The sequence below is a fragment of the Antrostomus carolinensis genome, unplaced genomic scaffold (assembly GCF_000700745.2).
Source record: "Antrostomus carolinensis isolate BGI_N321 unplaced genomic scaffold, ASM70074v2 scaffold53594, whole genome shotgun sequence".
NCBI lineage: Eukaryota > Metazoa > Chordata > Aves > Caprimulgiformes > Caprimulgidae > Antrostomus > Antrostomus carolinensis.
Window position 1 is genome coordinate 1 of NW_010312504.1, and position 22,996 is coordinate 22,996.

At 45.4% G+C, this 22,996-nt stretch overlaps 1 protein-coding gene across 1 annotated transcript; it reads right to left on the bottom strand.

Annotated features, from left to right (window-relative positions):
* Positions 1-799: 799 nt before the first annotated feature.
* Positions 800-14,075, bottom strand: LOC104517582 (pleckstrin homology domain-containing family M member 3; the record flags this gene model as incomplete). Its single annotated transcript, XM_010167017.2, has 2 exons — positions 13,417-14,075; positions 800-1,735 (listed from the first exon to the last, which is right to left on the bottom strand). Coding segments are annotated over exons 1-2 (1,540 nt in total), but the record flags the coding sequence as incomplete, so codon positions are not given.
* Positions 14,076-22,996: the final 8,921 nt, after the last annotated feature.

Sequence of the window (22,996 nt, forward strand, 5' to 3'; positions counted from 1 at the left end):
TTCCAACCCCTACCATTCTTTGATTCTGTAATGTAACTAAAGCCAGCCACAGAGTATAATTTAGGCACGAGGTACCCAAATTTGCTTCACAAAGGTGCCCTTTCTAAAGTTAAGGACAATGAGCGGCATTCAAATTGGTCCTCCCTATTTAATTCCCAAACTGGATAAAATCATCTTGCCTAGGACTAGAGTCAGTAGTCAAATGAACTGAAATTTATAATTAGGTGCAGAGGCTTAAGGTCATGTTTTCACCCCTGCCCCAAGGGGAGAACTGAGCAGATGAGCTCATGCCTGAGCCTCAGCGCTAGAACACACGTTGCCAAATGATAGTGTTACAGGGAAGCATATATACTTTGAGAAGTCTCCCCAGAAGGTCCTGAGCTGAAACTGAGTTCCAAAAATGACTTGGAGGAAATACAGTAAAAGGAAACAAAAGTGCTCAAAGTTGGAAAGTTGCATCGTATCCAGAATTCAAATCCCTTTGATTCTGGACTACCTTTCCAGTGCCCTGAATCAAGAAAACTGCTCAGCCTCCCTGTAAGGCAGCCCCAGCCCATGTATGTTCAGGATCAAATGTTACAGCACTGCTCATCAAATACAGGTGAATCCCAGAATATCCCATAGGATTTTCTACACATTTTACAGAGAGTAAAGAAAGGCTAATACACCAAAGGGTTTTCAGCCATAGTAAGAGGCAGGGAACAGCTGTGTGCTGCTAAAACACACACACGCCCTTACAAGTGATTTTCTTTTCCTGAAGAAGGGGAGTGGGTGCAGACGCTGCAGCCTGGTTGCTTACCTGCACATTTGAAGCTCTGAACTGTGAGCCCTCTCTCTAGAGACAGTGTGGTCAGGATGCTCAGGAAGCTGGTGGTCACAGACTGGCGCTTGCTCTTTCTGAGATCATTTCCAAAGGGCCGATCTCCAGGTTTGTTCCTAAGTGTGACCTGTGGATTCTGAGTTAAACTTCTAGTAGCATTGGCTGCTGCTCTGAGTGCCTCCATCCACTCCTGGGCCCTCTGACGGGTCTCTGCACGCAGGCGGAGGACATCTTGAGGGAAAATGACCTGAAAGCAAGAGTCACAGCCATCCTGAGTATCTGTCTGGACCGACAGGCAAACATCAACATTGTAGCTCAGCAGAGGATCTTCATCAAGCCTTCCCGGTTGGAATGCCATGAGATAAGACCTGTTCAAGACAAAAGTAAATGCCTTCCAATTATTCTGGACAGTTAATCTATAAAGAGTCCCTGATTTGAGAATATTTTGGTACTCTTTAGAGTTTTCAGTCAAATTCATGGATAGGAAGAGCTCCATAGGCTTCTCTAACAATCCATTGGTTTGGGGAAGGTCACTGTTATTTTCAGGCTTTGGCACATTCTCCAGTTTCTCCTGCTGTCTCGTGAAAGCAGGCACAGAAGCACGCACCACTTCCCAGAGTTTCTGTCCCCAGTCCAAAGCCTCCCATGAGGACTCTGCCTTCAGCTGTAGCTGCGAGTTGTCTGACAGGACAGCGCCCACCACCTTGGTTTCAATGCAACCAGTAACAGTGACCCTTTGAAAATGCCTGAGTGGATACACGGTGGGAAGAGTCTGGTTGCCACTGCTGTCCAAGTAATACAGGTACAGTTTGTATGGGGAGAGCTCAGTGTAACAGGTGTGCCAGTAGCTGTCATTGTCTCTTCTAATTTCTAAGTATCCCTTCTTCAGAATATTTGGGAACATTGGCTTGTGTTCTGGAGGAAACAAAGTGAGAAAATTACAATTAGTACTTTTTAAATAATAATTTCAAATTGCTATGTCATCCTGGCTTATACATCTCCCCTACATGATATATCTGGAGGACAGGATCACAGAAAAAGCCTTCACCCAACAGGTTATAATTATCAAACACAGGCACCAACTCTACATTTGAGCCAAGAAGAAAACAGCACTTTTTTATCCAGAGGTACCAAAATACCTGACAAAAAGGGGACATGGAAACAGAGGGACAGAGAAACAAAGCAGTTTTCCTGAGGTTACCCAGGAGAATAGTGACAGAGGAACAGAACACCGCAAGTCTCCCAGAACCTAGTCTAGAGGAGTACAATATTATCAAGTAATCTTTCGACAATTAAAATAGATTTCAACAGCAAGAAACAAATACAAATTAAAACAACACCTTGCCCTCCTGCCCCTCCCTTTCCCAGGTTCAACTTCGTGCTGTCACACACAACCGCTCTACTTCCCCCCTGTCCTGGGCAGCACAGAGGGATCTCTGCTGCTCCCTTCTTCCTCACACTTTTCTCCTGCTCCAGCATGGATCCTTCTCAGGGGCTCCAGTCCTTTGGGATAAACCTGCTCCTGCCTGAGCTCTCCATGGCCACAGTTCCTTCAGGAAATCTCCACCTTCTCCACCATGGCCCCCCCAGGGGCTGCAGGGGAGTCGCTGCCCCAGCACCTGCAGCACCTTCTCCTCCTCCCTCACACCCCCTGCACTGCTTTGCCCCTCCTGAGGCCGCTCTGCGAGTGAGGCCACACCTGTGCCTGAGGGGGAGCAGCTGTGGGGGCCAGAACCGGACGGAACTGGCTGGAACCGGCTGGAACTGTCCAGAACCAGCTGGAACTGCCTGGAACCACCCTGCTGCCAGCACCTGGGCACCACACCTAGCACCTGGCCTTACCCAGGCCATGGGGAATGGAGAACTGTACCCAACGACAGCCATTTCTTATCACATTTGGGCACGACCCAGGACTGGAAGGTTTTGCACAGCTCTGTTTGCTAGAGAGGAGCTTTGCCGATTTATGAGAATCCAGCTCAGGACCAGCAGACATGACCAAAATGAAAAGCAAGAGGCTGCCCAGACTCAAACACACATAACTAAGTGCCTCAGCACTTCAGATGCTTTGGAGCAGACCCCTTCACAAACCCTGGCCCAAGGCAAAGTCGAGGAGAATTTTCTTTGTCCTGAGAAAACCAGCCCATATACAAATAATTCCAGGCACCAAAGTGATACGAATTTAAATGAAGGTACCTAAAGCATTTCTGAGTTTTAAAAAAGGTTTCTCTGCAAAATTTGTTCCAATCTGATTTGCACGACTTCAGCCACCACTAATACATGCAAATATCGGATTTTTACCCTGGGCTGGACACACGACTCTATGCAATTTTAGTTGGTCCCTGTATAAATTTAATTACATTCACTGTTACACTCCAACACTGACTTTAACACTTGGCACCCCAAAGCAACCCAGCCTGAGGAATAAATTCTTGCTCCCATTTGAATTCTACTTCACTTTTCCAGTACGGGTACCTGTGGTGGGTCTTGCCTTACAAACAGTGGCAGAATTAACAGCTATAAGTGAAGAGGTTTCTGCCCCTGGCTGTCTGTCTCCCTTGGAGACTGCTATTCCCCATGCAGGAGCAAGGCAGCCACCTGTGGGAACAGCTCCTCATCCACTGCCCGACACAATTAGGTCAAAACAAAATCAGCATCAATTGACCTTAACACGCAGCATTACAAACCGCAGCAAAACAGGAGCTGTTTCACTGGTGGTTTCTGCCCTCAGGCTGGCAACCTTTGAATGAGGAACAGGGCAGACAGCTGGAAGCACAAAATATTTTCAGCATCTCAGCGTAAGCAGTTACCACTCACGTTAACAGGCCAGGCTCTAACAAGTTTTAGACACGATCTCCTCTGAGTACACCTAAGACAGTGCAGAGCTAAGAGAAAAGAATCATCTGGGCTTGACGAAGCTTGGAAACAAAGAGCCAAAGATAAGCCCTTATAGAAGTTACTGCATTCCCATCTGTACTGGGCTTCAGAGATAACACGTCCAGGATTGTTAGCCAAGCTGTTCTCACCACTGCTGGCTAACGGGTGAGTCTGTCTATCCTCCCAGGGGCAAAGGAAAGTCAGGGACTATCAGTATTTGAGAGACTCAGTTACCGTCCAAGGGGCTTCTGATACCAACTGGTGAGAAAGCAGAACTTGGGCTGTAACCTACAGACTAAGGAGATGCTCCTGTCCCTGGCTGAAAGCATTGCTGTAGTTGGTTGTGACAGTTTCGTGTATGGGCAGCAGGAGGATTAAGGACAGTAACACTGTAAAAGCTTTGGCTAGCTCTTCAGTGAAGACCAACTTTAAGGATTTATAAGGATTAAGTAGACAAGTTTCAGTTAAACTTAATGAATATACATGAGAATTAATTGTTTGATACACTCAATGTGAGTATGCAAACCTCACGGGGTTTAAAAAATAAGAAGGATGCTACCTCCCATCTACACTTACAAAAAGGATGCACTTTGGTTTCATCTTGCCAGCTCAGCCTCAGCTTTCCCCATAGTGCCCACTTACTCAGAATGGAGCCTGCATTTAACGCCATGTTCAAAGTGCTTTACACTTCACCTACAAAGATTTCCTGCATATATGACTAAAATCAAAACAACAATTAAAAAATTGCTACTTTGGCACTAGGTCTGAAAAGGCGGAAAAGAAATCAATATAACTATACTTTGCTGACAAATAAGCTACTCAAGAGTATTTCAGCTAAATATGAAAACTGAAAGCCTAATCTAAAACTCAAAATGGTAGAGAAAAAGCACACTTTTATATTCCAAATGGATAGACAGATGCACACACACACACTAAAAGAGAACCAATTTTGTTCACCGTACATCTCTGGCCCTGACATTCATTAGTATTTCTGCGCTAACTCAAAAGCCATTAATTTCTCTGAAACCCACACTAATCCCTTTGTAGTGCAGATAATGGGCAGCCATTCTAGAGTCATCTTCCCTTTCTATTAATCCAATCAGGGAGGCAGCGCTTCTGCAGCTCCAACTGCAATCTCTCTCGCTTCCATCAAGTACAGATGACAGTTCAAGCTTCTTCATAATAAGACAACTCGTAACCTTCCCCCAGCCACCCCTCCTTCATCTGCCCACAGGTTTGCTTGTCTTTTGTTGAGTTAGAGAAAGGCTCTCTCTCCCTGCCTTTCACAGAGGCACCTCCATCTCCCTCCTTCGCCCCGTTCCTTCCCTTCAAGCTCCCATGAATTGGCTCCACTGACTCTCGCTCTAACTGGGACAGAACCAGAGCCAACTTAATTAAAATTCAAATGCCTTATATTGTTTAGGTCAGGTTAATAGATGCTGGCAGAGACACGGTGAATCCATATGCTACACATACACACACACAGAGCTTACAACCCTCTGCTGCTTTATCTCCTCAACATGCCATGTGCCAGATAATACCTTTCCACTCAGAGAGCAAATGCTACCATCTCTCCATCCACCTTCCGAATAGAAACTGCATCTCTTTTCCTCCCTGAAGAGACAGGGAGAGTAAATTGAGGAAGAGTAAAAAAAGGGAAATAATAACAGTAAATGGCCCACGCCTGAGCCATTCGGAGTTATAATTTCAAGGGAAGATGAGGAAGAAGGCAGAGGGAAACAAAGAGGGACTCAGCAGCTGGGGACAGGGTAGTATCTTCCTCAGTGTCTCTCCTCTCCTTTGGGAACTGCCCACTTGTCCCGGCTAGGAACCCTACACCAAGCACACATCTACCCCCCTCCACACCCGGGGGCAGCTGGTGCAACTAGCACCGCAGGAAAGGGAGCCCAAATGTTGTCTCAGCATATCCAGAAGATACATGCTCCTGAACAACTGACCATACTTGCAGCCCTGTTGGTATGGCAGGAAAACTTGCCCTGTTTTCCACCACTGAAGCATTTCTGATAACAGGAATACCAAGTAACTCGTGAAAGAGCAGAAGCAGAGATGCCTGCTTCTGAGGGGTTTGTCTCCTAAGGTGGCACTCCTCTCTGGTTTCTCTAGTGCTTAGTAAGAGAGGAGGAGCATAAGTTACAGAGATTTTTGTCAATAGTCCTCCTCTCTGTGATATCCATAGAACTTAGCAGACATGTTTAGGACCTAAAATGCTCTCAAAATGAGTTGGGCTAGTCACCTGCTTGGTGGAGTGTTCTGGACCAGGGACAAACTGTGCCTCAGCTGGTGTGACTCAGATCCACAATGTCCACTTTCCTCCTACTTAAAAACACAATCTTTTCTTCCTACCTATTTTCCTATTTAGCTCCACAGATACATCTCTTTCAGGCGAGTACATCTAATTCCACTCAGTCCTGAAATAAAGGCATTGATACTTAGCCACAAATTCCCAGCAGATGGTTGTCCTGGAGCCAAATTTGGCTTCTCCTCCCAGTGCCACCTCCTTTCAAGGGACCACTACAGCAATGGGACTTGTAAGTAGGTAACAGTTTGCATTAATTTATATAAAGAAATAGCATCTCTCCTCAGCAGAAGGGCATTCACTCTTTTTCATCTTCCTTAGGCTTAGGGAAAGCAAAACCTGCTCTGAAAATGTTCAACTTGCAAACTCTTTATTTTAGATTTATGCACTGCTAGTGAGGTTGGCTGAGCTGTTCACCAAAAATAAATGCCTCACTAAATGAACTGCCTAAACAGATGGACAAAGAACCTGAACAAATTATTCTTTACGTCTTTCCTTTCAAGTGTGGCATTGTACAAGAAACACATGAGAAACTGCTGAAGTCTACACGATCCCGGCTGCCCAGCCTCTCCATCCAGTTCTTTTTGCTCCTCTGCAGTAAGTCAAACACTTGTATAATGTTTGCTGAGCAGACTCCCAGCATGATATGCATACTGACACAGTGCCCGTGCCAAGGGGGCAGTGCAGAAGCAGGTTGGATTCAAAGTGCAAGACCAGCCCAGAACGGGACTCAACTCTGGAAGAGGGAGAGGTATAATGAGTCAAAAGATGGTTAGTAACTACCACCATCTAGGAGATGCATAAAACAGCAGCACTCGCAAAAGAAGTGAGGATATCAAACAAAGATGGAATTGCTGATTTTTGTAATAAATTCACTCAATTCAGCTTTAAAAAGAAGGAAGAAAGGGTATAAAGCGACTGTCAAAGCTACAAAACCAGGGTTAGTTCACATTAGGAGAGTTAGCTGACGCCACTAAGGGAATAACAGCAACTAACCTGAAAATTCAGTTACGAAAGTCATCACAACATCACTGGAAGCAATCAGCACTGCCCCAGGAGATGAAAACTCAGTTCATTAGCTTTATGGAGTGTTGTAACTCCAGAGCAAAAATCTCCATAAAGAATAACCCTCCCAACCAGAACAGCTTCACAACCAAGCTCATCAGTGCTGCTTACAGTAATCCTGCACTGTGAATTTATCCCCTGTATGGGAGCCCCTCCCGTTGCCTCCCACCACACTCCTCTCTCCATCACTGTGACCCTCCCACAGCCTCCCAGGCAAGGGAGCGGAGTAGGTCACAATTCCCTCCACCCAAGGCAGATGCCCACCCTAGCCCCCTCTGCTGCTGTTGCTCTCTGCAAGCCCCCCATGCCTCTTCCAGCTTGCAGGATGCCAAGCCCAAGGAGCAACTCAGAGTGAGCCTGCAGGGAACAAGTGCAGCACTCCCCAAATTAGCCAGGGGGGTTAGAGGGGAAGTAACCTCCAGCAGATGAGTGAAGTCAGGTGATCCAAATCATACTCCCATTTGATCTTGAGCAAAACACCTCACCTCTCTCTGTCCCTGCTCACCCTCCCTATCCTTACTGCATGGTGTATTTCAGCTGTAATCTCCTGGTTAGAGGGGGTCCCTCTTGCTAGATGCAGAGACATTCCCTGGCACTTATGGACACCTGCAGTGGAGGGCATCCAATTCATATAGGATTTTAAATAACATTTTTGCCTCCTTAAATCTTGAAAGGCCCCAAATCTCTGCAGTACAGCTACCTTTTTCTTGACTACCTTTAAATGCTGAAAATAAATTGGTCACAGTGGGGGCATCAGTTCTCCAACTGGCTTGATACCCCTGGGATCATTTCCAAGTGGTTTGAGGCTTCCTGCACTCCAGAGAAGAAGGTGCAGAAGTGTTGTTTCCACACATCTGACTCTTGGATAACAGCACCATTATCTTCTGCACAACACCGTGGATCTATAATGTTCTGCCATCCCAGTGGCAGTTAACAGCCTATTGGTCTACCCTGGCTGTGTAGCTTCTACATACCACAGCCAAAAGACAGCGCTACGGGGGTGTTTTGCAAAATCACAAGTGGCAATCAGGTTTCAGAAACCTCCCGGGTAGATGGATCAGGAGTTAGGCTTTACCTGGCCATCACTGGAGGGGAAGCAAGAAGGCTGCATGTCACACCTCCAATGCTTCATGCCTCTCAGGGTCTCTGGCTACCTCCACCTCTGCAGCAGCTCCCTTACCTGTCACATCTCCCCTTTTCAGCTGTCTTTGCAGCTCCTCCCTGAGCAGAACAACAGCAGCAACTGATAGCACAACTGTCTGCTGCTCTGTGACCCACCACCACAAACCTGCTCAGCACACTGATACGTACCACCAATGCTGCATGAGCCAACATGACGGGCACAGAGCTAGTACCAGCCACCACCACTGCTGACGAAGGTGAGGACATCTGGCAAACAAAGAAAACATCCCAACATAAAGTCTGTGTGGTCACTAGAATAAGAGAAAGCAGCACTGTAAAATGACTCCTCAGAACTCAAGGACCACCCTCAGTCCCCAACCTGTGAATCAGTGGTGTGTTGCTCATGAATACAAATTCAGATGTCTCACCTCCACAAAAACACACTAGAAAAGTATGTAATGTGTGCAACAGCTATATAAAGAGGGGACCAAACCTCTCCTGAAATATCCCCCCCACAAACTCTGAGTACAAGATCATACTTTCAAAGTGTCCTGAACAACAGCTAGTCTCCCAGTCAGATAAAAAGATGTGAAGAGAGGGGGAAAAATTGTATTTTTTAAAATCAGTCAGTTGAAAGGAGGAAGTGAAATCCTGGCCTTCATCAGACACAGCAGAATTTGGGCCTGTTGGCCAGTTTTAAGGCAGTCACCTTTCTCTGGCATGTCTGTTTTGCTATGCCACAATGCTGCAAACAGCCCTTAGGCCCAGCTTCATATAATCATAGAATTGTTTTGGTTGGAAAAGACCTTTAAGATCATCAAGTCCAACCATTCACCTAGCACTGCCAAGTCCACCTCTAAACCATGTCCTTAAGTACCACATCTATACCTCCAGGGATGGTGACTCCACCACTTTCCTGGGCAGCCTGTTCCAACGCTTGGCAACCCCTTCCGTGAAGATATTTTTCCTAATATCCAACCTAAACCTCCCCTGGCACAATTTGAGGCCATTTCCTCTTGTCCTTTCACTTTTTACTTGGAAGAAGAGACCGACACCCACCTTGCTACAACCTCCTTTCAAGTATTTGTAGAGAGTGATAAGACTTCCTGACAGAGCATACTGCCAAAATCAGTGGGGCTGGCTGAGTACCTCCATAGCTGCTTGTTGGAGAGGGGCACGAGGTGTTGTCCTTCTGCACTAAGGGCAGTTTGTCAGCATGCAGGTGCTCAGCAGGACAGCTCTGGAGCTCCCCAAGCTTAAAGGCATGGCAGGCAAACAAAACAGCTACCCAGGAAAACAACCATGGCACCCACACTCTAGGGAGTGCCAGTGTTTGAATGAAAACATCCACATGACTATCAAAGATAACTGCTCACACATTGTGTTCTAACGATCTAAGCAAGCTTTCACTGGATACTACAGAAGCAGCTGTTCTCCCTTTGCTGGCCAGGCCACATGCCCAGAAATACAAAAGCTTGTCTTGAATTTGCTTACAACTTCCACCTTTGCTAACTCCACTGGCAGCCTGACACTGCTGGGCAGCCCAAGCAGTGCTCACTGCTAGTGCACCAGCCGTTCTGCCAGCAGGCCTCAGGAGATACTGCCCCAAAAGCCACAGCTGCTTTTCAGTTCCTTTTCTTTCACAGCACATGGAAAGGATCCAGTTTCATTTTATTTGTATTATAAAAAAGCAAGCAGCAGGAACAGATAAGCTCATAGTAATAAATATACTATGAAGATAAGGAAAAAAAATTGTGAAGAGTTAATCTATGCAGCGACTCGGCCAGCCTTGGAGGACTGGGAGACCTCTGCAGGCTCCAGAGGGAAGTCCTGCACTGCAAGGAGGACTGACAGGAGCCGCTGAAGTTGGTCTCATTATCTCATACTCATTCATTTAATTTGTATTAAGCCCTGCAAAGCAATGTCTCCACAGGCTGCAGCTGCTGTGACTCCTTCAACCACTGCAGCAGCTTTTAGCCAACCTTAAAATACATTTTTTGGTCTCTTGTGGAGAATAATTACCAGTCTCAGATACACGTACCTGCAACATCTACTTTCTTGCTTTTGCTTTTCTCTTTTCAGCTCAGCTCACAGTAGCAGCACACTCTATGGTAGGCTGTCTTGTAAACACAGAGGGAAGAAATACCAGGTCTACCTTCTAAAACCTGCACATCAGCTGAACAGAACAGGTTAAGGAAACAGGTTAAAAGAGTGCATTTTCAGAGCACAGTTGTTCTCCTTCCTCAAAGGAGGTACCACTGCCTTCAAACATCCCATGCAGAAAGGCTCTTGGAGGGCACACAGCAAACAATGACAAATGTCTTGCACCTTTGCAAAAAGCAATAGCAAAAGTGTGGGCTAAGGACCTCAGGAGGTACTGACTGCTGCTGGGCTACAGGTGAGTGCTGGGAGCTGTTCTGCGGCCACTCTTCCTAATCCATTTCCTTCCCTTGCTCGGTTCATCCCTGAGATCCCAGATCTTGACCATACTGAGTCTGTTCTGTAAAAAGGTATTTTGAAGAGACCTAGGCTTCTGGCAGCACTGAGCACAGCAATGGGACTTGTCCCTGGTACCTCAGAGAAACTGAGGAATGGATGGGCTCTAATACATCCGGCACTACTGCAGACAGTATCAAAACAAGAGCTTTCTTCAGGGAAATTTGTCAATTTCTGTTGGTTTTTTTTTTTAAAAAAAGTGCCAATAGTGTTCTATTTCACAAAACTACTTTATAGATGGAGGTCTTCACAATTATAACTCACAACTACAAACTGCTTAACATGAAATCTTAATGATAAAGAGTGTACCACACTCTAACACAGTTTGTTCACTTTTTCCGTATAAAGAAAAACTTCATTGCATTAACTGCATTTAAACAGTACAAGTGCCTGCTGAGGGGCTGGGAAGAGGACCACCACCAAACTCCACTGTTACTACTGAAGCAGCATGCCTTGGGTACACACTGTGATGGGTGACTGAATCCTGGACACAACTGAGCTTAAGGAATCCCACTGTGAGATCCAGCTGTACACAGAGTGCGTCTCTCGTCTCTCCCTCTCACATTTATATCACAGGTTTTCTACCAAACTGCTCTAGACACTGGTTTGAAGTCCTGCTATAGACTCAACTCTGGATACAGCAAGGTCCTTTTAGGACTTCCAGAGGGTTAGTGCATCTCCTGGGGTCTATCTCTAAGTAAAGTGGACTGGAACAGCTGAAGTGGGAGCCAGGGTTGAAGGAGGAGAACTGGAGACAGCCCAGCTTCTCAAAGTGCAGAGACGCTCACCCAGGAGGGAGGAGATGTTGCAGTACGTGGTTCCTGACTCTGGAAGCAATAGTGTCCCAGCACTGCAGCTCCTAAAAATTTATTTACCAGAAGGGGAAGAAAAACCTACATCATTGTTTCCATTTTTCATTTTGCTTCCTTTTATGAACAGCTGCATCACACTGCCTTGCGTTTGTGTGTAAGCAAGAGGGGAATGTAATTTGGTTCACCCCAGGCAGAGGTGTGATGCATTAGGGTGCACCCCGACACACTCTTGCAGTTGGACTGACAGAAAGGAGACCTCTTCAGCCTCAGACTATGCTGCTCAGCACCAGCTGGATTGGCGGCTTGCTTCTTGCAGCTAGGGGATCCAGAGCCAGCTTGAAATCACTCTCACTAATTAAGTACACAAACAAGTCTTTAAATACAGACTGGCTTAGGTATTTTCTATTATGAACAGTGTAAGCAAAAGAACCCCTTTCCTTTTCTGAGGGCTGCGTGGGGAAATTGGGCCAAAAAGATTAAGCTTAAAACTGTATTGGGGACATGTATGGACCTTTCATGGCTAGATTTTAACGGTGTTTCTGTGGGCATATAAATGTTTTCACAAGCTAAATTAAACTCATGAGATGCCCAGGATACAGCTCTCTCAGAAACTGAGAGCTCTGTCTCCAGGCTTCTGAGTGCGTTCCTCTTCTGCATCCCTTCCATGGGAAGAACACAGAACAAAAACCACACTCTGCAGGAAGCAATCTATCTCCCTTAACAAAAATAACAGCAGGGATACTTGCCTTTGTAAACCTAGCACCCTTCTTTGGGATACAGCAACTATATCACAATATAACACAATAACCTACAGGTTTGTGTGTGTGTGTATATATACATACCTACCTACCTACATATTATACATATTTATATATGCACACATCCATAAACACAACCATTTAGGCACTTGCTTTTCATGCTCCAGAATAGAATACCTGACTTATCTGGAAAACCTAACTCAAAAGGCCTGTTTTAACCCTAAACAGGCTACCTATTCATAACTACAGCCATCCCACCATACACATACGCACGCTTTCACAACCTGCTGATTTTTAAATTCCTTTGTTAAGTCCTGCCTTTATTTAGATTATAAAAACTTTGTGGCACTAACTGCTTTTCTTTTCCATACGTGCCCAGTCCACTTCTGGCATCTACAAAATAAATCATGGAGACAGAGACACTGGTTCAGTGTTTCTGAAGCCCTGAGCACAACCTCATCCAGTGCAGTGCTTGAGAAAGGAAAAGGAAAAAGTATCACTTGCTGAAATACCACTTCGTATGGCTCACTGGAGACGCCTGCCTCAATCTGATAACAAGACTTCCTGTACCCCATACAAAGCTGGCAGAGATGCCGTAATATTGACAAGCACAAACTGCACGCTTGAGGTTTTGTTAATTGTTTATACACTGAATAGCCAGCATTTCTTAAAGAAACAAAGCAGAGATCTCAGGCCTCACAGTAAAGCTTTGTATGCCCTCTTTTTAATGGCTGCTCCTCAACTTTTATGAAAACTGCCTTCTCCCAATAGCTTTAGCATTCAAAGTTTTGTTTTGTTTTTTAGTTTGGGAAAATCAGGTAAGGAAATTATCATAAAAGTACATTATTTTTTCCTGGGTCAAACTGAACAAAATAGAAGCAAAAAGTAAAACCAGCTTAGTTTTTCAAACCATGAAAGGAACAGAAATCAATATTGGCTTAAAAACTGATCCTTACACAGGCAAACAGACAGAGCTGTATCAAAGACAACAGAGCCAGGCTGATTTCTACCATCTTAAGAGTTACTTCACAGTTGTTTTTAGGGGAGTTTGTTTGTTTTTTTTAAAACATGCAGCTCCTCATTCAAGATAAATACTAAAAACAAATAGGAAAGTCCTCATATCTACATAAATAATAAAGCATCAGCACAAACCTGTATTTCCCTGGATGTCCTCTCCCTTGGTTAACGCCAGGTAAGAGAGCAGAGCGCAGTTGTTGTCCTGACCAAGCGCAGGTGGATGCTGCAGGGAGGTGCCCGTGAAGACCACTCCCCAGTTTACTTGGCTGATATCAGAGCGTGATCTGTTGTGTCCTGGCTTGAATGTGGAGGCTTCCTCATTCTGCACCAGGATGTCATTCACCGAGCGAGGCCTGTCTCTCCTCCGCTGGCAGATATTGAAGATGTTAAAAGCTGCAGTTTCCCCTTCCCCTGCCCAAGGAAGGTTGTCAGCAGCTGTTCCCCTCTGCACCACACGCTGGTCTTTGGCAGGGAACGGTGTCTGAGCTTTGGTTTCCAAGAGGCCATTTTTGCAGTGATCCCAGATGAGGCTACTTTTGGCTAAGGAGGTGACATTCCTCAGATTCCTGCTCTCTGTGATCTGCTCAAACACCTCATGCCCAACCAGTTCAGGGACCTCCTGTACACCATACACCTCAGAGGGCTGCACAGTCTTTTCAAGCTTAGTATCAAAACTATTGAAAAAGTCTTCAGTCACTTCCAAGGCAGGGCTAATGTCATCAACTTCAAGAGCCTCCATATCCTGTGCTGCTGGTGGGCCTGACGCGTCGTGATATGTTAAGAAGACACCACATCAACATCCAGGGAAAGATCTGTTTCACATCTGTCCTCGGCACGACATTAACTTCAAGATGATGGGGCAAATACATTCACCAACTACAGTCCTTAGTGGCAGAAAGGAATCAAATCAACCCGACTTCAGATGGGAGACTTGATCCACGGATCAAGTGGGCTACAGTCCCTTTATGAGACAAGCTCATATTGATGGAGAGTACCTGTAAAACAAAGCAAAACCTCATGTCAAGTAAGGACTTTTTCCCAGATAAATATGTTTAATCGCATGACTCCTTTCACTGTCACAGTTCCCTTGATTTTACTTTCTCTTTCATTTGGCACCAACATTATTGTGTATGAAGAACCCCTTTGGAGCTTCTGTTGTTCACTGTGTGTGAATTGTGTATTATCACTCCTTGAACGGGAACCTGCAGAGAGCAGGATGGGGCACCCGATAAAGGGGAACCAAAGTGATGCCATTTATTAATCAAGCTTTAGAAAGCTGCACGGAGAGGCGGTACTGACTAACATCACAAATGCAGCCACCTAGGGAATGCTTAGTACAGGTTCCCATGGGGCTGTAAGAAAAAGTTGAGAAACGAAGGATTAGTAAAATAGGCCAAAGCAGTCTCAAGTAGTTTGCCTTTTTCTCCCAGATGGCCTGCACTCCCAATTTTAGGAGTCCAAAATGAGTTTCACAGCAGCTACTTTGCCTACTTTTCTGCCTAAGCAGAACTGTGATATTTGCCTAATAAATCAATGCTATCAGGCTGCTGCAGGGCACTGCACATAGAGTTTCTCTCTAAAATATCACTGGGAACCTAAAGAAAACCATGTGGCAACCTAAGCCCCAGACTAAGCAACCTACCAGCAAAACAAAACATAGCATATCTGGCACCCTCACAAATCTGCAGATCTTTATTTCCAAGCAGCTGACTCACTGGGCAAAATGTAAGAATAGTCAAGGGCTTTAAAGCTAGAACTACTGAAGAGCTGTATTGACACCCCTGAGCTCATGTGGTGAGGAGGAAGGAAAGGGGGTTTCTATTCCCTGTGGTACAATAAGGGGGTGTCTCATTGCTTAGTTCTGTCACATCAAGCCTACTGCCTTCTAACCTCTCCTTCTTGAAGTTCCATCCACAGTGCTGCCATGCTCAATGAATATGCACAATAGGTATGTTTAAATGTGGGAAATCAGTCAAATGTGTGCAAGTTCTTGGGAGAACAGCTCTCACGGCTGCTAGGAGGAATCACTGTACCCAGAGCCTGTATACGCAGAACAGCCCAGTCAGACATCTAATCCCAGCTTTGACCACATCAGCTCAAGCCCTAGAAGCAGCAAAGCTGCACTAGCTCAGAGCTCTGCCTATATTAATACATTCTTAAGAGAACTAATTAGCCGGAGCAGGGCTGATAATTAGCAGCTCATTAGCTTGTGAATGCTGCTGAACTGCTACCAGGACCCATGAAGATTCACACTTAGCAGGAAAAAACATCTATTAAACAGCATCAAACACAGATAATACCTCTATTTAAGGTTCTTTTTTTTAAATCCAGAAGAGTCTATTTGCCTAGCTTATATTAGCAAAGTCGTTTAAATCAGCACCCTTTCCTATAGCAAGCCAGAGGGAGGAAGAAGGCCAGTAGCCCTCTAAGAAGGGGGCAGAGAATCCTCTAGCACAAACCAAGCCCCTCCACAGTCACCTACTGGCTTCCTGCCATTCCTGATTCAGTTGTGGCCAGCCATGAAACAATTGTGTTCCAAAGCAGCAGCTCACTCTCCCTCCTAACAAATCAGCAGTTCAGACCATGACCTCTGCAAACACACTCCAAGTAAATAATTTTGAAAAATAATAAACAATCACATACATAACACTGGAAACTTCAAGCCTTTACCCTGGGATCTTTCTCCCCTTATCTCTTTGCAAGGATTCACTTCACTAGCCTCAGAGTGAACCAGGACTAGGATCAGCTTCAACAAGTAAAGGTAGAGTAAGACCAAAGGTAGAGCCAGAACTGCAACCAAAGGACTGAACAAAACAGGTCTGGAATGGTTTCAAATCAGAACAGTACGGGAACAGAATCTTTGCAAAGCTGTGCAACTGTGCCAGTTGACAGCAGTGGGAAATAAAGTCATCCTGGGCACATCTGTACTGTCAGCTTAATGCAGCACAAAGTTCACTCTTGCAGTTCATTCCTGCCAACAACCCCAGAACAGCGTTCTGCTCCCTGTCACCTTAGAGCTTGGGAGCTCCAGGAACAGGCTAAGGGACATGATGCGGTGCAACCTGTCCACTTTTTTACATCCTCCTATGGCATGTCTTTAAAGCAAGAATGGTATTTTGAAGTTGAAAAACTGCAACAGGCATTCACTTGAACAAAACCAGCTCCAACATAATCATAAACCAATAGTGAAAACTACAGGCTGGCCCACACAAAGATGCCTGCTTCCCAGGGGCAAATACAGCAGAGAATACAGCCCTGCTCTTGCTCAAGGGACTGGACCAGCAATCACTCCAGAAGGGCTTGTGACATGCCACTGAAGCATGTCGCTCTGTTCTTTACTTTAAATCATTAGGAAAGGTGGAAAGCAAGGGGGAAAATTTTTCACTTACATTTATCAGGTTCATTTTTAAATGCTGGAGGCTTCATGCAATTCCATGTTTCCCTGGATCCTGTGAGACTGGAGCTATCCAGTGTCATGCAGCCAACCGTAGTGATACTGAACTACAAACTGACCTCATATCCAGTAAGATGCTGAATCACAAGGTCATGAGAAGGTGACAGGCCCCGGCATCACACGGTTCACAAATTGCATCACTCATACCTTCCAAACTAGTCTGTTTGCCCTGCTCAATAAAGATGTGAAAGGTGACTTCAATGTGGCAGGCTGATCCCTTCCTATACCGCCAAGAACCTCCTTAGATCAAAGAAAGAGTTGTGCCAAGCGCTGGGATTCTGCAGTCCCGTATCCTCCATAAACACAGTTTAGCATTTTCTGACAGTGGCATTCAACAAAATTTTAATTCAGACTTCTGCATAGATATGGTGCCAAATGAAAGCAAACTTTGATGTGGCAGTAAATAGTTCCGTCAAATCTCCTCCAGGAGGGAAAGCAGCAAAAATCACTTCCTTCACATGAAGGGGAAAAAAGGCACTCAATAGGATATTTGAATGCCATTTTAAATTACTATAAAATGTATTGCCTTACGTCTTGTTTCTTGGAAACACCTGAAATTGTCCAAAGGCATTCAGCCTAAGGCAGTGAACAGGAGAGGAAGAGAGAAGTAACAGAGATGTATAAAACAATGAGTGATATGCAACAGACAAATAAGCCATCAACAATGTTCACAAGCTGTGTGTTCTTGAGGAAATGCATAAATGAAAGGAGCTTCAGCCAGCAAAAGATAGCAAAAGGCAAGTAACAATGTTCAAATTCCCTCAAGTCTCACTGATTCCTAATGACTCTTAAACTCAAATTCCTGGCAAAGATTTGGGTGTTTCTGAGAATTTTATCTCAAGAGCACAAGAGGAGTTTTACAAGTTACCTGTATGCAAACAGAGAGCAGGGGTGCCTCAGCCACTGGAGAGTTTGCCCTGTCCCCTCTCAGCACCCTGGAACCTGCTGTGGGAACCAACTCTCCTTATCTCATGCTGCATCGCAACTGTGGGCTGACACTCCAATGGCAACATGAAAACAGAGAGAGACGTTTTTTCAGTTGGGTAACAATTTAGTAGCAAATTCAAGTGGCCTCAGGGAACTTTATTTCTGGTACGTTTCAGACCTGGACCATTACAATCCAGTTTACAGGCTGCGACAAGCCTGGTCTGAACAACAGGTCATTGGAAGAAAAGATAGATGTACAGCCTCTTTGAATACAATCCACTGGGGCTGGAGCACCTAGTACCTCAAGAGCTTTTCTGCCTGTCAGTCTGAGCAACCTCAGCCTGTGACCTGAATGTCTTCCAGTGGCACCTTGAACAATCACAGCCTATGGGTTTTGCTGCTACAAGGATTTCCAACTAGCTCTGTGGGTCCCATCAGTCAAGTATTGCCCAGAATCTAAATGGGATGCAGTTAGGTCAATCACAGTCCCTGAAAACCAGGCTCTGCTGTGCAGAATCCCTGAAAAAAAGCTATGAAGCTGAAGACCTGGGTGCCCTGAATGGGTACAAGAGAGAATGAGGATGCACGGATGGCCGACTGTCACACACAGTCTGTACCACAGCCTATGCACTTCTACACATCGCTGGCACAGAATGCTCGCAGAAGAAGCTGAAGAACTGACAGTGACAGCACAATGCAAGGTGTTGCAGAGTGCTCTCTTTCCAGCATCCCCCTGCTGTAACTAGATGGTGGGTGATGCTTTATTTATTTACAGTATAGCAAGGCCTACTCAGCAAACGTTCTCCATCTTGTTCTGACCAGAAGCTCTTTCAAAGCATGACAGCATCTAGGCCTCTCTCCCAGCCAGAAGCCTCCTCTCCCTTAGCTGTACAGGTAGCACAGTATTATAGCTGCTGTGCTTGAAGCCTCAGCACACAATGACCCAGTCAGATCCACTGTGCTGTTTGCCATCCATACGTAACCAAAGAGCAGTCCTAGTTCAAAACATGCTCTTAGCACTTGCAAATCCCATGCAGACAGTGGCCAGTTCTCTGAGCAGCAACTGAAAGCTACAGTTCTGCTTGTCTCTCATACTCAATTTGAAGAGGCGACTGATTACCAGGAATTTCATAAAGGACAATTGCAGGGAGTGAGCGTCAGCTGAGACACTGCACCTGTGCAAACTATCACGTTTTCTTGTATCCTGGCTGTATTTTGTTCCCTCAGCATAAAGCAAGCCTTCTCCCCAAGTGATTCTAAAACTCCAGGTGACCTACTGCTGTGTACAACAAGTGAATAACACAGCACACCAGCTTGTCAGATTAATTATTTAAATGTCTAGATGACATTTACAATGCCTCACAAAGAAGATAAAATTACAAGAAACTTTTCATATGGAACAGGAGATCACAGCTGCAAAGAGGTTGCCATATGATAGTCAACGGTTCATTCAACATGGCCTGGGTAATTGTCTTTAGATCCCATTTTTAAAGCCCCTCTGCAAAAGCCTCTTTCCCCAACACATAACTGAGAAATTAATTGCCTAAAATTTTCAGACAATCCCAATTTTAAAGTGTTCCACATAAATTCTTCTAATATTCCTGCACAAAACCACTGACAACATTCAGAAAAAGCTCACAAAAACTGGAGAAAGAGGCTTTGCAGTCAGGAATGCTTGGCTATAGAGCCAGGTGCTAGAGAGGATAACTGCAAATGTGATCATAATGATTTCCATGTTGCAAACCTACTTGTTTGCTACAGTCTCATTGCCCTTAAGGATGAAATCGATTCCCAACGTTTATCAGTGAAGAAGAGCTTCCACATCCTGTCTGCTAGAACCAGGGAGAAGCAAAAAGCAGGAGCAGCTGCAGTTAACCTGGTGCCTAATCTCAATCAAGCTAAAAGACAGCGGTGATCTCTTACACACTACAGAAAACAAAACAAAAAAACAACTGAGAAAAGATGAAATGAAGAAAGTGATGAAACCAGGGAGGAAGCAGAGGGCCATGTTCTGTGAGGGGAAGCAGACTCTTAGCGAGGATGCATGAGTCTCGCTCTGTGAAAGCACAGATTGTTCCCAGCTGCTGATCAGATCCAGTGCCTTTTACAAGGAAGCTCCCCAGGCAGCCTCCCTGCGTGGGGAACTAACACATCACAGCTACGGAACAGCTCGTCCAGTGATGAGCACACAGTAATGAATAATAAACAGTGCTTAAGGTAGACATTATCTTTAATTTTAACTGCACTTTGGAAACAGTAATTAAAACACAAGAATCTCTAAGCTGAAAAGCACACAACAGCCTGCTGCACCAGAAGAAGAGGGTCCAGAGGGTAAGGAGGACCCAGCAGTGGAGGAAGATGGACCACAGAAAGCTTTGACTTTCCAGAGACTGACTGCTGTACAGATCTCCCAAGATCTTTATCACTGACTCCTTTGCCTTGCAGCCATCTGACACATATCCTCCCTGGCTGGGGAGCACCATCCAGTAATGAGGGGCTGTATCACTTCCAGTGGATGAGTAACCATTTGGAATACCAGTAGCTGGACTGGGAGTCTGGAAAGGATGAAGGACCCTTGGCAAGGAAAGGAACACAAAGCAAAGCACACTGAGTGGAGGGGAGTTAGCTGATGGTGACACACAGCCCAGGCTGCGGGCCAGCCAAACCCACCAGCACTTGGGCAGCTTCACAGGTTACATCAGACTAAAATCCAGACCACCCCCTTGTGCACACTGCCTGTTGGCTGGCTGACCTCGCAGGGAAGGACATCGCAGGCGTAGGGGCACAGCAGCTCTCCTGAGTCCCAGCACTGCCCCTGTAGATCATGTGGATGCAAACAACTCAAAGCCACACTTCAGGCACAAAATCCACATGGACAAACGGAATGAAGCAGTGCTGTGATTTGGCCTAAGGAATGGGTGTGTGGTCTTAAACATACCTGTAGTCCCAAATAACAACCCAAGGGAGGGCAAATGATTTCTATGCTTGGGTTTATTTGCTTTGCATGTATAAGTGCGTCTAAAGCTGTATAACTTGCATTTTATGTGCTGCCCTCGACTACAAGAACTGCCTGTTCTGCCAGGCAGACAGACACCACAAAACAGCCTGTTACCTTCTGAGCTCAGCACAAACAGTACAGAGACAGTCAGGGAACAGAGTATCTGAGAGGAGTGATACAGACCTCCTCCAGCACAAGAGGAAACATGATTCGACTGGACATTCAAGAAACAACGAGCATGACTGAGTCTAACACTAGGATATGGGGGAACTTTGTATATGTCAGGTAAGATAAAACTTTTTTTTTACATAAACATTTCTGGTTAATGCAAACTGAAACTTTATAATTATCTCCCCACTCCATGCTTTCTAGAACTATGCTGAAGGGAAAAGACTGCCAGCCCTTAAAAGCTTGACTTTTTTTAAAAAAGAAAAAACAGAAATTAAGACATTTTCAGTTTTTCCCTGTGAGTTCTGAACAGAAATAAAAGGCACATTTCATTCTTGGAGATGTTGCCCCTCCAGGACTCATTTACAGAGACTGCTGGAAATCAGGCTGCTGAGCCTTCAGCTGCTGTGTGCAGCAATGTCCTGCTGCACCCCAAGGTGCCCGCATTTAAGCAATGAAGGACATACAGAAGAGGGGCTGCCAGATGAAGACATCTCCTTAAAAGTAGGACACAGGGACAGTAAGATGCTTTGGGACCTTTTTAGATGAAGCACTAGCTAATATAAATAGCAATATAATAACTGAATCCTTTAACATCCGTGCCAGACTACACAATTTTTACTTAGCTCTGGAGGGTAGTTTCTTTGAGGCACACCAAGCAGGAAGCAATGATCAGGCTCCAGCACAGCCCAGTATAATCCCACAGCTGGGAATAACATCTGCCATGGCCCTAGAGGCCAGGAGGGTAAGAAACACAGCACCTCCCACAAGAACACAGGATACATTTCTTCCCTGAGATCATGGCACTTGACATCCAAATCTGTCCAGCATACAGCTTTCTGAGTAGCCCTGATCTGCGACTGTAGCTATCTCCTCTCTCTAACCATGGTACCCAAGGAGCTCAGCTGGGAGAGTACAGTGAGACCTGGATTTCCCATAACTATTAGTGGTTGAATGCTGACAGTGATGGAAATACAGTGTCTAATAACAAACTCATTTTGAACCTCAAACGAAGCCCTCCTCTTGTCTTTCAAATAGCCAGGACCACAGTGGTTTAGCACATTAATTATCAGCAGGGGAAGAGGGACACGGGAAGGAAAGGAAGCAATGATACAAGTAATGTAATACTGAAGTTTGGCTAACTACCACAGCAACCCAAACCCTCAGGTCCTGGCAGACCTGCCACAACAGCTAACCCCAGAGGCTGGTTGTAACCACATGTACCGCTACAGAGTCGTGTGACTACTCACCACAAATGCTTGCTGTTTTCTTAACTGAGCTACAACTTTACTACTGAAGATCCTTAGCAGAAGCCCAACAGAAACCTCAAAACATCTGATGAAACTAAAATGTTAATAGGTAATGTGACTTTAGGCTGATAAGGTTCTGCAGAAATGAGGTATCTAGCTATGGGAGACTGATGAGACCCTTTGTTCCACTATGTAGCACCCTGTTTCATATTTTAGATTTCTGATTTTTTTAATCACAAATGTAATTCACTGATTTTGGATAAACAAGCCTTGAAAGAGGCCAGGTAAAAACTACTGTTGCTTAAAGGGTATGGACATTGGTCCTACTAAGATTCAGATGCCTTCTTATTCTTACGTACTGTGACTTTTTGTAGTCACTTAGTGGCATTCTGCGGTGCCTAAAATGAGATCTGTCTGTAAATCTCTGCAGGATCAGGGTCATAAGTGCATATCTGCAGAACAGAAAGCAGATGAGGAGCAAGTCACGATTCCTTACACAAACTTAATCTCGACTTTCTCCCCTTACCCTGCAACGCCAGTGACCCCAGCACTCCGGCTGATGCTCCAGCTAGCACACATTCCCGTCTAACAGACACTCTCCTGTCGGGCCTATGTGACTCCAGAAGGTGTAACTCCATCATCGGCTGTGTCTGGGTGCTTGGTCCGTAACAGAAGCAATCTTACTGCAGTGTAAGACAACCCCGGCACTATGTCATACTGGGGGCTGCTGGAGCAGAGAGCGGTGCCTGCACACCGTGCCTACACACTGGAGCTTGATTCCACCGAGGGGAGCAGCCCAAATCCCTGCCGAGGCGGTCAGCGCTGTGAGCGGGGAAAACCAAAGGACAGGGCCTTTCTGAGCGCACGGGAACGTGTCTCTGCAGGCGGGCACATGCCTACAGAGGCGTGTTGGTGCTA